Genomic DNA, 16,091 nt, shown 5'->3' on the forward strand with positions numbered 1-16,091 from the left:
TTTGTGAGGTCTACACAGCTTCAATTTTGCTGTGAAAATGCTTATCTGTGTTAGACACTCCTAATCCACCCACCTCTTTGCACATGGTAGGTGTGAGCAGCCTGATCTGACCTGCTCAGCAGCTTACCAGGTTCTGAAATAGTCAGCTTGTCTATCAGGTTTGTTCAGACATGTGTTTTCTCTCCATTGAAATGTGAACCCACCAAGTAGGAGGTTTTTATGTAAACCAAAAACTTTGAGGACTATGTGAACACTGCAAAACACTTTTGCTAGCTTGTCATTTCTGTTTCCCTTCCACTCACACAGTTCCACTTTAATGATGAAGATAGAAAACCTTGTAATCCCTTAGTTTGTGTTATTTGTGCTCCTGTTATTTTTGGGGGTGGGATGAGACTGAAATAAGATAAGGAGAGATATAAAGAACAGCTGCATGTGTAATCCTCCAAGCCTTTGTGACATAATAGGTAACTGTTAACTGTCTTTTTCCCCACTTTCATAAAGGTAAGGCACACAGTGTGGTTTTTGTGCTGAGACTCATGGGCTCAATGGGTCCAAAACTATTAGAAATATTCTCAAAGGGGCAACCCATTTTTCCCCCAGCCACATTGTCCCTCATACTGAATATGGGGTCCAAAGGAGTCAGCTGCTTTACAATCTGGCTGGACTGACCACAATAGAGAGCTGCCAATGAAAACTCCAGGGAAGAGGGCAGGGGTGGCATTACGTGTTATTACCTTGTCTGCCTTAGAAAACTGACTTGATGACAGATGCGATCATTTAAGACAGCAAAACTCCCAATTTCACCACTAATCCAGCAACTTGCTGTAAGGCTTTGTTAGACGAGTACACTTATTGTCTCTTGAGCTTTAAACTAAAACCTTGGATCCCCTGGACTCACATATACCAAAATCACTGGTCTTTGTATAACAGGGCTTGCCAGTTGCTTTTTCATCTTCATTCTGAAAAGAGTTCAACAAAGAGTTCAACCACCCAATTGACAATTTGCGCTATTATCATAGAAAAAGCAAAGGCATTTTGGTGATGTGTTAGAAATAGGATATACCTTCTCGCCCGTCTTTCAGTGGAACTTCCCATTGGTTATGTTCATCTGGAAGATCGCCCCTGCCCTTTGTTGTGGAAACACGGTGGTTGTCAAACCAGCAGAACAAACTCCACTGACTGCCCTTTACATGGGATCCTTAATTAAAGAGGTAAGTCATCAACAACAGAGGTTTTTGCCCTTCTCAGAAATGTAAGAGCATACTGCAGCTGAAATGCCACAGAGGTAATATAAGCCAGGCTGACCGCTGCAAGCACTGCATGTCTAGCCGTGTTCTATGGAACTGACCTTACTGTAAACCAGTGAAGCAAATCCGGGGCAAAAGCATGCATGTCTTTCAGCCTAGTCCACACACAAAAAAACCCCCACAATAGCAATTTAGTAAACTCCATTCCTTGGCAAACATATTTGCATTATAAAACCACAGTACCTTTCAAGGTCAAAAGCAAACAAGGAGTCAAGAGCAGAGTACTTAGAGGTGGGTGGCAATGACTTTATTAGCATAGTTATCACAAAAAAGGACCTGCTTGTACAGCTAGTTTTTATTATTTTTTAATTGAACAAACTTTTCATCCACCTGGGTTTATTATTAATAGGGAGCTGTAAAATTGAACTGGTGACTGCTGCCAAACTTGTGAACTCTCTTCACAGAGAAACAGAGGGAATACACTTTGTGCTGTTAAACACAAGGAGTGGGGTAGTTTCCAGTGTCTCCAAAGTCACATTGACTATTGTGCCCAGCCCAGCAAACGCCCAGAGAAGAAGAGTTATAGTTTCCCAACAAAATCAACAAATGTAATCTAATGTGTTTGAAGAGTTGGCACAGATGTCAATAATCACCAGTGCAGTAAACTTGCAGAGTGTTAATGGAAATGACTTGGCACATTTTATTATTCTGCTTCAAAACAATGATTCAGCAGAGCATACTGACTGGTTATGTGTTAATATTTCACAGAAACTAAATGACTATCAGGAAGGAGCCAAGTCCTCCTTTTATTTCATCACATAGTAAATGCTATTAGATAATATTGGGGAGGAGAAATTGCTTTAAAAAAATATCAGAGATATCTTTTCTGTTAATTTTTAACAATAAGTATCAGAAAGCATATTTTTCTGAAAAAGCCACTTTACAGGGAATGTAACCCAATTCTGCCCCAAGTCTAATGAATTATCTATTCTGATATTCTGACTTCCTGAAAGGAGAACTTATAAGTGGGAATGTGATCAGTGGTCCATTTTGTATGCACACTTACAGCAGTCACAGAGTAGTAATGACCGGTATAACACTAGAGCATTTTTATTAAAAGGCAAGATGATTCTCATTTTACCCATTCATTCCATGTTCAACTGGATGAGAAGCTTAAGTATATAATTGTTACATGTCTTTAGTGTATTATCTGATAGATAGTGTGGAGCTTTAAAAAAAGACAAATATTTATCTTCTCAAGTCCTTCAAGATTTATTCACCCAAATCTAGACGAGTTTTAATTTACACCCAGATTACCAAAATAAACTTGGATCCCAAACCCCTGATAGAGATCAAAACCTCAGTGATCACTTTAGTAGCTGCTTTAGACTTGTTGTGAAACTATCTGAAGATCTAATTTAACTTTTTACTTCTCAAGTGTCCACATTATTAAAAAAAAAAGTCACTTTTAGTAATCCTCACAAGCCTCCTTTGCTAATATGTAGAGAATAGCTTCTAATACAGACATGGAAATTAAATGCCCAAAGTGAGACAGTGTGAATTAGACCCCCCAAAAATATTCTTCTTACTTTTCTCTACAAATTAAGTACAAAACACAATGCTAAGCAAATGGAAGGAACCTCATTGTCTCATCAGTTCCAGCGTAAATATTGGTCTGGACTATTAAATGAGCATAAAAAGCATTGTTAGAATGTACCTGAGCATGAACCTGTAAGGAACCCAAGTCGCTTGAACAAAAGTAATTGGTGTCCATAATGCAGGATGTGAGGTTTAGGAGCTGTAACTCACCAGCTGAAATTCAGCATTTTCCAACTGAAAATGGAACCTTTGCATGTAATTCCAAAGTCCTGTTTAATACAAAAAAAGAGACTCATTTAAGTGATAATATGGGAGATGCATCTTTTTGGTCTTTTAATTTTATGCTTGCTCTGCAAGTGCCATTGAGATCCCATAGCTGCTCCATAAGCCAACAGGAAATCCAGCTGCACTTCATCAAACATGGGAGTTTGCCTGAAAAACTGTTGGAAGAAAATAACCTATTTTGCCTATGAATGTAACATAACTAATACAGAATTGGTGGGAAACAATAGGTTTGATTTGGCGCACAGGGAAAGCCTCTTCAAATGGAAAAACTGCAAGATACTGAAACTGTGCATATCTTTAATTTTCAGTGTAGCAATCTTTTCTTTACATATCTGACTGGTGGAGAAAAGGAAAAATAAACTTATTCCTTGGCCATGGTAGTGAAAAAGAGCTAAAATAAAGTGTTCTTTTTTTCAAAAAAGAGACAGTTCAATAGCCTAAAAGACAGGTGAGGGAAAGAGGGCGTAAATCGTGTGAGAATGAACACATCTGGGGCGCTAGGGCTGAGAATAACTGTATGACTGAGAAAAGGTGGCTGGAGAACTGCAAAGGGAAGTAAGACTATATGAGACATATTCTAGTAATTATCCTTCCCCAAATTTACAGGGTTCTCTCTTCCAATTCAGGCAGGATTTCCACCTGGAGTTGTGAACATTGTGCCAGGCTTTGGACCCACCGCTGGAGCAGCAATTTCTCACCACATGGATGTAGACAAAGTAGCTTTCACAGGCTCTACAGAGGTACTATAATGAATGCAAGAAAATATAAGCAGGAAATGTGCCCCTCTGATTCCCAGTAATGATTTAATGTCTAACTGGGTCTATGTAACTATTTTAACTTTTTTTCTTTTTTTTGGCTGCTGGTTTGTTAAACAAAGTCTGTTTAATGATTTGTTGTTTATTATTAACTTTAAACATATTTAAACAATGTCTGTATTGCGGGAAGGCCCTTCAAACAAAGGCACTCCATGAGATACAATAGGTTCTAGTATACCAAGGCTATTTTAAGTCGTCCTTTAAAAAGAAAATATTTTCATAACTTTTTGTTTTCTTCTTTTTTATAAGAATAATTATTTTTAAAAATGCAAAAAGTGAAACAGGCTGTGCTCCTTTCTCTTCAATTTTAATAACAACAGGATTGTAGGAAGGTACTTCACAAATCTCATTCCTAGTTCTGCACACACTGAGGTGAGGTGATGGCTTTTTGATATTTGAATGATACTGATGATCTGGTCTTGGAAGTGTATTTGAATATGTGTCGGTTTAATAATTGAAAGGAAGGTCACTGTTAATTTTCCCTAACCTTCACTCTGAAGAACTGTGAGTGATATGATTGAAAATTTCTCAGTGCAGGCATTATATAACTATATCCTTAACACAGTACATTATATTATCTGTCTGTATGCATGCTATACAGAAAAGCTGCCAGCTGGTCTCTTAGCTTCTTAGACGTACACTCCGAAGATAAATATCATTGCCTCGTGTCAAGGATCAGTACACACTGAGTGCAAGAGCTATGTTTACTCTTAGAAACCTTTAGCTCTAAAGTAATGGGAAAAGAAAACAACCCAAAAACCCTACATCCAAGAAATACCCCACAGCTGTTCCCAATGGACAGTAACAACTAAAATTCCCAGTACCCCATATCGCTCCAAAGGCAGGTAGACCAGAGGGTGTATACATAGACTTTGGTGACAGTCCTTCCAACAGTGTAATTTAGCAGTGAGAAATGAAGGCAGGAAGGCTGGCAGAGGGAGGAAGTTATCTGATGGTTGCTACACACGAGCTGTTACAGACTAAAGCCACATGGGCTACAAGCATTTTTTCCCTTCACAGTTTTTCCAGGACAATTCGTATTAAGTAGTTCTTTTAATTATGCCATCAATGGAAAGAAGCAGGGTAGGGGTTCTGCCTAGCAGTGTCCATTTCCTCTTCTTCTTTCTTCTAAGGGAGAAACTGGAATAAGGAAGAGGTGGCCGTGCAGGCAGTGTAGACAGCTACTTTTTCTCTCATGCACTTTGTGCATCAAAGGGCTTTCCCATGTATAAGAAAAAGGTATTTCAACCTAATGGGAGTAACTGGCAGAGGAGAAATCAATGCCCACTTTAGATTACAGATACAAGCAAGTAGAGTGGCGGTAACCAAAAAAGCACCTGACATCTTTGGCTGTTAACTTGAGTGTGTCCAGCAGGAAACTCTTCCTCGTTCATAGCATTCCTTGTTCATAGACTGCAAGTCACCTGCACGTTCACTCTTATTTCCTTTTTTTTTTTTTAATTTATTTTGTTATTTCTATGATTATTGGGATAGTAGACAACTGTGAACTGATTTTCACTTTAGAGGAACTCAGAGAACTTTTATTGAGGTCATAATAAAGTTTTTGAGATGAAGCTGTCCTCTCCCTACCTTTTAGGTTGGCAAATTGATTAAAGAAGCAGCAGGGAAGAGCAATCTGAAGAGAGTTACATTGGAACTCGGAGGAAAAAGTCCTAACATTATATTTGCAGATGCAGACTGTTAGTAGCATTTTTATTATATAAACCTACTATGTTTTCAAGTCCCATGTACTTTTTCTTTTCTTTTTGGGTAAATTATTTGTACCTCTTCAATGAAGGAATAATTATTAATGTTTTCTGGTCACACCATGAAGTTAGAATGCCACCAAAATTTGGGGTCTCCTGAATGGCTATGAACCTCTGACAACCTGTCAAGTCTTACTGTAATTAAGGAACATCCTAATGCAACAGGAAAGCAGAACCAAAAGCAGCTAGATGGATCTTATACAGGTTTATTAACTTTCTAGCTGAATACTCCTCTTGGTACTGCTGGTAGGGCAAATAATGTTGAATCTACATTTCACATAGAAGAGCTGAATGTTTGTTTGTCTGGGTGTACTGTGCTGCTCTTGATAACAGTAGTTTTGGACATAAATGAATGGATGAATATTTGTGTTTTAAAGGGCCATAAAAATAAAAAGTGCTAAAAAGGGAAATGAGCTGGAGGGACAAAGGTTTGTAAAGAATGAATGATGTGACCATTCAAGTTTATGATCTGATGAACTCTGCATTTCTTTGCAGTGGACACTGCTGTGGAATTTGCACATATTGGTCTGTTCTACCACCAGGGACAGTGTTGCATAGCAGGATCTAGGATTTTTGTGGAAGAGCCTATTTATGATGAGTTTGTTCGCCGGAGCATTGAACGAGCAAAGAAGTATACTCTTGGGAATCCTCTGTTGCCTGGTGTACAGCAAGGTCCTCAAGTAAGTAATGTTACGTATTTCCAATATAATTGTGACATGACATCACAGTTTAATGTACTTCTAAATGTATTGTTGCATTAGTTTCAATGCTAAGTACAGTTGTCTAGTTGTTAGTCTGGAGGACCAGAAGAAAGAAACTGGAGTGATGGTTGTTTGTGCCACTATCATAGGCCTAAGGGTGAGGTTTCTTTCTCTTTTCTAGTTCCTGTTATTATGTAATGGGAACAATTGTATAGAACTGAAATTCTTTGGGAAAGCTCCAATGCAACAGCTGTAAAACTGCGAGTACAATCCCCCATGTCAGAGACTGCTAACATTATATTCAAATAGTGCCACTGTAAGTGAGTAGCTCAAGGAAATAAAATTTAATAGTGTCTTTTTCCCTTTTTTATGTTGTTTTATTATGCTGCTCTCAGTTTTAGACTATTACATAATTAAAATGAATATTTTGTACTTTTTCCTGCTTATGTTAAAAGGTTATACCAACAGCTTCCCTATTAAATGAATGCTAAAATGCAACGTTAAAAAGCATAGCTACTACAATGCTGTGGATTCAGTGGATCACATTAGAGCATTGTTAGCTTTCACCTAGAGTCTTATTCCCACATCAGCTTGTATGACAGGATATACACTTTCTTGGCAGAGCTATTATGCACATACTTGATTCTCACAGAATAAAGGAACTGTATTAGAAACAAAGCAAAAGGTGGACACAAAGCAACTCCCACACATTTGCTAATGTAACCTGTTCTTCATTGGTTATCACCATCATTTTTTGTAATCAAAGACACCAAATAAATTGGAAAACTGCATTCCCCACCACACAAGCTTTGGAGAATTTAAAAATAGTAAGGATGCTATTTTGATATCCTGCAATGTGTCTTGCTAACAAGCTAATATGTTCAGCTGAATAAATTTAAATGCCAGAGGACAGGAAGACTGAAACAAGTAAACTCCAGGTGTCTGGTGTACAGCTAATACAAAACTAACAGGAATCCACTCCCATGTTCTTGTGGCTTTACTGAGTTTGAAATTCATGCTAACAATTTAAATGAGAGATGAAAGTAAACTTTTACTAAAAAAAAAAAGGAAGGTTAAACATGTGAAAAAAACCATTACTGAAAACATTTGAAAGAGCATGAAGACTCTTTTCTCCTCCAGTCTCATCACTTGCCTTTCTTGACCTCTTTTTCTTCTTAGCAAGCTTTAGCAGAAATCTTGACTTTTTCCCAGGTTAGCAAAGTTTCTCCTTTTAGAACTGGTATGATACCATTTAATGGAAAATTGTAACCGTGTAGTTTAGGTGCATTCCTTTCATGGTAATTATGTTAAATATCTCTCTTTGCCTTCAAATTCCTTGTAATGCTTTGACTAATTCTTTCTAGAAACAAAAAATGATAGCCTGTATCAGGCATAGTCACTGTGCCCTCTTACCCTAGAGCCTCCTTGAAAGCCATATTTGTCCTCCGGTTCACAGGCCCTCTGGGGCAGCACCTGCCTCAGGCAATGAGTTTGGATAATGCTTTGCACAGTGGGCACCAAAGAAGAGCCAAAAGCTCTACTGGAATTCAAAAGGTCATATATATGCTAATTTACACATTATTAAGAAAAATAATGATGATGGTAATAACAAAGGAACGACTGACAGCAACGTGAGCTGTATCAACTAAACCTCATCTTCTCTTAAACATGTTTATGCACAAGAGATATTTGGCCACCAGGGTAGCAGAAATTTTATGTCTTCAGCATGCAGTAAGGCAATTGTTTGAAAGCAAAATGACAAAGGGAGCGCAGCAAGCTAAGAATCATCTCCTTATAAATATCCTTATAAATTCATATCCTTATAAATATAAGTTTTTATCACAGCTTTAGCTGAAGAGTGGTTTAGTCTATTACACATCCAGGATTCCCCAGAACCTTTGAAAATACTGTTGTGTTCTATGACCATGGTAAACTTGTTGTTTAAACTGAAATGCAATCTTTTTATTGCACAAATAAGAGAATAAGATATATACCTACTCTGCTGACTGATGAGTATGATCACAAAGAAGCTTCTGTGCAAAAGTCCCCCCTAGAAGTAATCTTAATATCTTCATGAGGCAGTGCTTGAAGGGCTGAACTCTGAAAGAGTGAAAGAATCATGAAAATGGAACAAATAATAATAAAAAAGAGGATTTTAGAGGCCTCTACCAAATAAGCTTTACCATTGAGTTTTTCTCAACATAAATGTTATCTTGTGCACAATTTCCCTTCAGTTCTGAAGTAGTGATTGGTTGATTTGGAGAGGGGAGGAAAGGAAGCTATGTGTGACCTGTTTCTACTTCCCTTTTAAACTATTTCCTTTTATCCATTTTGTCACTGAAAACTAGAAGGGGTTAGAGAAATATAAGCCCCTATTGTACTGCCACCATAAACTCCTTTCCAGCCAAAGACCATGAATTTTGCTTACTATAGAGCCAAACCGCAATATGCTTGACATATGTTGAATTTGTTGGTAAGCTTGAGTGTGTGGAGGGGCAGCAACTGGCTTCATGCTGTAAAAATCTGCCATCTATGTTTCTCAAAACATAAGTGTAAGTGTCTTTATTCCACCAATAAATCAGCATTGAATGTCAGTTATATTTTATTATTGCTTTTAACTTCCTTTAGTAGTTTAGGAAAAGAGTATGGCCAATCTAGCAGACCTAGTGAAGTACAGAAGAACCTTACTGGCTATATCAAGCCCTCTTTTACTTTTGTAGAATCAAGCTCAGCAATTTTTATTTCGATGAACCATTTGCAGATGGAAAGAGTACTGGGAGAAGTATAAAACACATTCATTTTATAGATTTTTTTTCTGTTTTTGCTAAAGAAAATCATGATATCAGTCCCTCTACAGCTGATTCTCCTATGTCAAAATTTCTGATTACTGGTCTATTTGAGAAAAGCCAGCAAAGTTTTGAGACGTTAGTGACAAGAGTATTTGCAGGGCTCTCCAGCTGTTCCACTTCAACACATGCAGTTGAACAAATCTGGAACATTGTTAAGTTTTGGTTAATAAGTTAGAAGAACAATTGTTAACAGTGTGTGCTGTTTTCATCCCTGTAATATCTTTTCATTTAGATTGATAAGGAGCAATTTCAAAAAATTCTGGAGCTAATTGAGAGTGGGAAAAAAGAAGGAGCCAAACTGGAATGTGGAGGAGGTCCATGGGGAGACAAAGGTTACTTCATCCAGCCCACAGTTTTTTCTAATGTTACAGATGATATGCGCATCGCCAAAGAAGAGGTAAATAAATTCTTGGCAATCTGGACTCTCACTGGAGATTGTCTGTTTAAATGCCTGTACAAAATATCCATTTAGAAGGTCAAGTGGCTACATAAAAATGCTCTCAGTAAATTTGTCTTTCCACCGCAGTGGTGTTTAAAATGCCTTTCTTGTTTTCTGATGCCCGTTTCACCAACTCAGTGGAGGTAAGGGAGAGGAGTATGAGGCTGCCCTGCCATCAAAGGCTCCAGCTTAAGCTGGCAGCAGATAAGAAATGCTGAGGTTTGGATTGTTTACAGCCCATGTCTCACATATCAGAGTCACAGTAACCTGTAAGAGAGAGGCAAACCTTGAAGGCACAGCTTGCGAACTCTTTGCACTGCCTAAGGAGCCACTTAAGTTGGGGTTTGGACACAATATGCACCAAGCAGCTGTTTGCAATAGGAGAAAATAGTTAGATTTTGCTTCCACATGCGTTTTGTTGGTGGCAGTTACAGCAAAGCAGAGTTTTGCCTCTGCAGGGTTATTTAACACAGATCAGTTTATAGATATGTCTACGCAGTGTTGAAGGAGCTTTTACTGACCCCACTAAGGTGGCAGTGCCCGTGCAAAAGGCAAGGAATGGAAGAAAATAAGGAATTCAGAGCTGCTATGCCATTGAGAAAACCAGTTCTGTAAACACAGCCTTGAAGTCTAGTCATGACCTCTTCTCTTTGCTTTATGACATTCATCTTGATTAATAACTGCTGCAAATGTGCTGCAGTTGGTGTTCATTATGCTTCTTCATACTAGAAAGTTCCTTCAAAATTGTTACAAATCTAGGTGTTGCTTTATATAATCAGCAATACTGCTTATGCAGTCTGCTGAACATACCTAGCACATTCAACAAGAGTCAACAGGCTGAGTTAAAATGAACACCAGAGCATCTAGAGGCAATTGTGATGAGGAGAGGGCTGTAAAACAGGAGAGAGCTCCATGAGAAATAATTTGGATAGTTTCTGCTGGTCTGGGAGGCAGGTGGGAAGCTGCACAGAGGTATGTTTCTTCACAGATCTATTAGTTTCCTTTGGGTCAGTAGTACAAGAACTGCTTCTCTCACACTATTTTCAGTGTATTGAATAATGAAACCCCAGAGAGCCAAGGCAATTTAAAGAATATCCAGGTTCTGAAACTCACAGCTTGAACAGTGGGGGAACATTCAGTGGTTTCCTGATCTATGTAAATGAATCTCTGCAACTCTAGTTAGAAACTAGCACTAAACACTTTCCAGGAAAATCAAGAGAAAAGCTCACAATCTATGGGAATGGAAGTAATTAGCTGTGGTAATGCCCCCCTGCCCTACCCAGCCTTGGAACTGTGTGACGGGCATGGGCACCTCTGGCTGAGAACGCAGAGTGGCAGTAGTGGGAAAGCCAAGCCTGAGGGACTACTATCTCACATAACACCCGTATGGAAAGCAGAACTACTTGTTTCACTTGGTGTACATGCCCAGTTGTGCAGCTACCTGCAGAGATAAAAGTCTAATAGAAACTTTAGGGGAAGGAAATGTTGAATGTCTTTCTCAACTCTAAAAATGGAGCTTACCAAGAAAATACCAGTTCGTTGGTAACCAGTATAGATATGTAACACGCTATGACTCCATGCTAACTACCTTTATCATGGATGCCTTTTCATCTTTATTTGATTTCATCATTTATTTACTTATTTATTGTTTTATTAATCATTTTACAATAGGCTATCTTGATTTGCTCCATACTACAGAAATCTTATCTTTATGTGAATTTATAATCCTTTTTAGAACTCTATTTTGAGATGTATGCTCTTGACTGAAAGAACTCAAAAATAAGGCCATCTGACATAAATAAATTTTAAAAATATAAATTATTTATAATACTAAGCTATATTAGTCCACTTCATATGTTTACATGTGCCTGAAACAGATATTTGGACCTGTTCAACAAATCATGAAGTTTAAAACTATAGATGAAGTTATCAAGAGGGCAAATAATACTACCTATGGCTTAGCTGCAGCAGTTTTTACCAAAGACATTGATAAAGCACTGACGTTTGCAGCTGCTCTTCAGGCTGGAACAGTGTGGTAAGTAATGGCTTTTTAAATTCTTCCTTCAGAACTGCAGGTGCCAACAGCAGTAATTGTAGGACATTTTAACACTTCTTTGGGTGGTATACTTTTATATTTCAATTCCTTGTCATCTTTAGAGAGGTAGATTTATGCCATCCTCCTGTGTCTCTCTTCCCCTCACCATTCCATACTTCATGTGCTATTAAATAAATACTTCCTGTAAGTCTTCACAGTATTGTCCTGTAAACTTGGTCTGAAAAAGGAAATTGACATGCTATATAGTAAAGGAGACAAGAGGAAATACAGTGAGAGTACCACTTTCTTTTCCATTCAGTATCTGGGGATAGCCCAATACATTCTTAACTTGCAGGGATTGTTTTCTGTACTGTGTAAAGAAATTAATTATCTGAAGTTCTGTGGCCATTAACCTGGGCAGAACATCCACCTGTGATGGAAAAGATTGATAAAACGTGCTTGAAAGAAGGAAGAAAACACAAGTGGGGGAGAACTGCTACAAGTACAAGGACAACTATTTCCAGCAATGGAAAAGAAAGAGGCAAACTACACGGAGCTAGAAAAGCAAAGGCTGAGAGGTGCAAAAGTGAAAGCTTAGAGGAATAGCAGACTGAGTCTAATGGCTATCACTGACAGAGACCTGCGTTTCCCTGCAGTTATCTCAATGCATCAGAAATAGAACAACCAATTTTACTTGAACGCAAAACCTGTATCCAATTTACATTTTATCTGAAAGAACTTGCAACCAGCACAAATTCCTGCCCAGGTCTTGTGACCTAAAAACATATGCTTTCTAAAAATAAGTTAACAGTTTTTACTTAGGAGTTGGTGTTCTTTAAATGGAAGAAAGATTAAAATAAAAGTGGAATCTTTGGTTTTTACTTCTATGTGATGGCTGTCTAGGAATCCTTAACTATGAGCAGAATCTCTTTTGTTGAAACCAGTAGACTGGTAGCAGGATAAATTATTATAAGATATAAAAAGAGAGAATATCTGATTTGACAATGTTGCAAGACAAAAAGATCTTCTCAGCTAGGGACCAGGATGCACACTCTGCTGAAACTCTTAATACTCCAAATTCAACTGTGAAATTCCTTTCTTACTCGTTATTGTATTTTTGTTCTCAACCACAATACAGAATATGGTTCAACATTGAGTAGAACCAAACAAAACTTCCTAAATATATACTGAAGCGATCCTGAATTTATCTACTGGAAGTGTACCTGCAGAAGACTTAACTATGACTAGTCTTTGGTTTGAAATCTTATGCACTAGTTATCAAAGAATTTTATCATAACTATCAGAGAAAGGTATGACTGTCATTCTGCATGAAGACCCCTGATGAGTGTTAGAACCCTGATCGTAAGTGCAGTTTCTGGTAATGCTTTGTTTCTGTGAACCTTGACCGACACATGTTTTTTCAAATATGTTACTCAGATATAGTTTGTGAATATCACCATAGGTTTTTTACAGTTGACAGAAAAATGCTGATTTTTCAGAAGTGAAAAAAGTTGTTTCACACTGTCAAAAGTAATTTTGCTGCTCTTCCAGGGTCAATTGTTACAGTGCAATGTCTGCTCAGTGTCCTTTTGGAGGATTTAAGATGTCAGGAAATGGACGAGAAATGTAAGTAAATACTTTTTAAAATGTATTCACAGGAACTGCAAAATGAAATTACACAGCCCAATTTAAACATTCATAACGAGGATGCCCAGTCTGAGATTTTGTCAAATTAGTCTATATAGTGTTTAAAGGCTTCATGTTGTCAGAAACCATGTCAAGCAAAGAATTTCTCTATAAAACAAAGGAGAATATTACTTAGATACACACTTTTTCAAAATGACCGTTTTTAGTAGCTTGCAGTCTACTGGTATGCAGTTCTGATCATTGTGTTTATGGTTTGCAGTTTTTGCATATAGAAAGTGTCATTTGCATGAAGATATATGTGTTTGTAGTTTCTGTAACCCCCTTTAAATGCTGGGTTTTTGAGAATGCAAGACATTTCAAAATCCTTGATTTAAACAAGATTTTTCAGTTTAAAAGTCTTGTAACAGCAATGTTTTTACAGTACATTCCAGCTTGGTCAAAAATTATGACAAAAATAGTCTTCTGTAGTCTTTGGGTCTTTGGTCTTTTCCCAAGCTAGAAGTGGAGGAGTACACAAAAATCATAAGCTAATCAAATTCTTTCAAACTTCTAAGGTTTAGTCCAGTTTCAATTTGAATCATGTCCTGTCTTACCTGTATTCATCCTGATATTCATACTGGCAAAAGAATCATGTAATGTGTAACATCATGAAACATTTGATATCCTACATGTTCATTAGATTATGTAGAATTATGTCTTCTGGAGTTTTTTGGAACATAAATCACAAGCAGTCCTTTGTTAAAAATGCCATATAACTGGGAAAAACAAATTATTTTTAAAGCAATGGATAAAAATCAAAACATGTAAGTCTTCCCTTTTATTAAGGCAAATGCATAGTACTTTTAATGAATAATGGAAGTAATTAAAAAATGTAAGTGCAGGTGAAGTACTTCAGAGCTTCTTTTTCTCTTTTTTCAGGTTTTTTTAGGAGATAAAGGTTAGGGTTTTCATGCTTGCTCACCACTGGGCTCAATCTGCTCTTGACAGCAAAAATCCCACTGACTTCAAAGGAAACAGAGTTATGCCAATTCTGAGAGCTTTAGAAAATGTCAAAATGAAAAAAACCGATAACTTAGGCCATTACTATCAAGGACTGTTTTGCATTTGCTGGGTGCCAAAATTTGGGAGCTCATCAATTCTGAATTACAGCCTTTTGCAGAAATATTTTGGGGATTTATTTGCTGGAAAGAACAGGAAAACAATAACAGGTTATCATAAAGATTAATATCCTCCCTAATGGTGCATTTTGAAGGAGTTAAGCTTTTGTGTAAATGAAGTTTTTCCTAATGTTTGGTTCAAAATCACAATTAGTGGACCAATAAAAATATTTCTGCTAAAGGGCAAGGAAAGATTAGCACCAGATAGATGTCTGCCATGGAAAAAGTTTTTGTAAACATGTGGCAATCAATTTCAGAATAGGCAAAAATATGTCTGAAACAACTGCACTGAAATAATGAGGAAGTTGGTGTGTCAAGCCATTGACTTCCTTGAATCCCAGAATAAAATTCCCTCTGTAATTTTTGGAATGATAATACCATTATGAATTAAACTACTGAATGTTGCATACTAACAGAATGCCTCTTCAAAAATTAAGAGAATCAATAAACATTTTCCTACAGCACGAGAGTCCTGAGCACAGACTTCTGTTTTGCATGCATACGTATCTAGTAAGATGGCAGTGACAAGTGGATAACATTATACTGTAGCAAACCCTTGTTCTATAAAACAATCAATTATGTTTAAATAGGGTGGGGTTGTGCTCAGATATTAAACATCTAGGCACACAAGCAAGATTCATCTCATCATTTAAAACATACAGGTGGAATCATGCTAATAACATGTCAGTAAGATTTAAGCATTTTTCACTGTCTGGGAGATTTCATAGTGGATTAATTATGTCCCCCATTTACTTGAGATGAAATGTCTATTCTTTGACTCTGGAGAAAGCTCTTGACATCAGAGGAAGGCCTTTGCAAATAACTTGTTGAACATGCTTGTGAAGACCTAACATGTGCCTGATTTGCTGCACAGAAACCCAATTTAGAAATGCACTAAATTGATCAAACGTCATTCTTTTGCACAGAAATTAAATTGCTCTCTCTCCCACTTTTCTCATGAGACAGTTGCTGTAGCTTTTCAAAAGGCTTCCAGCAGCAGTCTGGCTGCACACATGTCTTCTGACTACGTCCAGTATACTTGTTATATATCCGGCCAATTGCACAGCACCATTGAAAATCCCATTCAGGACATAATTCATATAAAAAGCATTAGCATAAATATTGCTCTTCATTCTCTTTTATCTAGGGGAGAATATGGCCTTCATGAATACACAGAAGTTAAGACTGTCACAATCAAAATCCCACAGAAGAACTCATAATGCTGCTTGAGATGCAGAATTTAACATCTTCAAATGAATCTGAAAAGGCTATCTGAATTCTGAAAAGTTTTATATCCCAAATTATTCATTAAACTTTTTGTTTTCTGATTGCATAAGAGGTACTTGCTTACATTAAGAATATAAAGAATAATGTAGAAAATTTTAACATGATTAATTGAGAAAAGGAAACTTTAATGTCTGGTACATAGCTAAATAATTTTGAAATTCATGTTCAGAAATAACTATTTTTTATTTTCATTGGAAGGTCTCTGTACTGCTACAAATATGTTACTTTTTCAGTATATTCTACAGGTATGGTTTGAATTTGTGT

The 16,091-nt window shown here is 37.2% G+C and overlaps 1 protein-coding gene across 1 annotated transcript in view; it reads left to right on the top strand.

Annotated features, from left to right (window-relative positions):
* Positions 1-15,779, top strand: part of ALDH1A1 (aldehyde dehydrogenase 1 family member A1) — a 53,006-nt gene extending 37,227 nt beyond the window's left edge. The window contains exons 9-16 of the mRNA XM_059834012.1: positions 1,083-1,211; positions 3,758-3,871; positions 5,544-5,646; positions 6,208-6,392; positions 9,495-9,659; positions 11,579-11,736; positions 13,288-13,362; positions 15,688-15,779. Coding sequence (XP_059689995.1) covers positions 1,083-1,211; positions 3,758-3,871; positions 5,544-5,646; positions 6,208-6,392; positions 9,495-9,659; positions 11,579-11,736; positions 13,288-13,362; positions 15,688-15,760 — 1,002 coding nt within the window. The 3' untranslated portion in view covers positions 15,761-15,779. The remainder of the gene's footprint in view (positions 1-1,082; positions 1,212-3,757; positions 3,872-5,543; positions 5,647-6,207; positions 6,393-9,494; positions 9,660-11,578; positions 11,737-13,287; positions 13,363-15,687) is intronic.
* The last annotated feature ends 312 nt before the right edge of the window (positions 15,780-16,091 follow it).

Source organism: Gavia stellata, chromosome Z (genome assembly GCF_030936135.1).
Source record: "Gavia stellata isolate bGavSte3 chromosome Z, bGavSte3.hap2, whole genome shotgun sequence".
Lineage (NCBI taxonomy): Eukaryota > Metazoa > Chordata > Aves > Gaviiformes > Gaviidae > Gavia > Gavia stellata.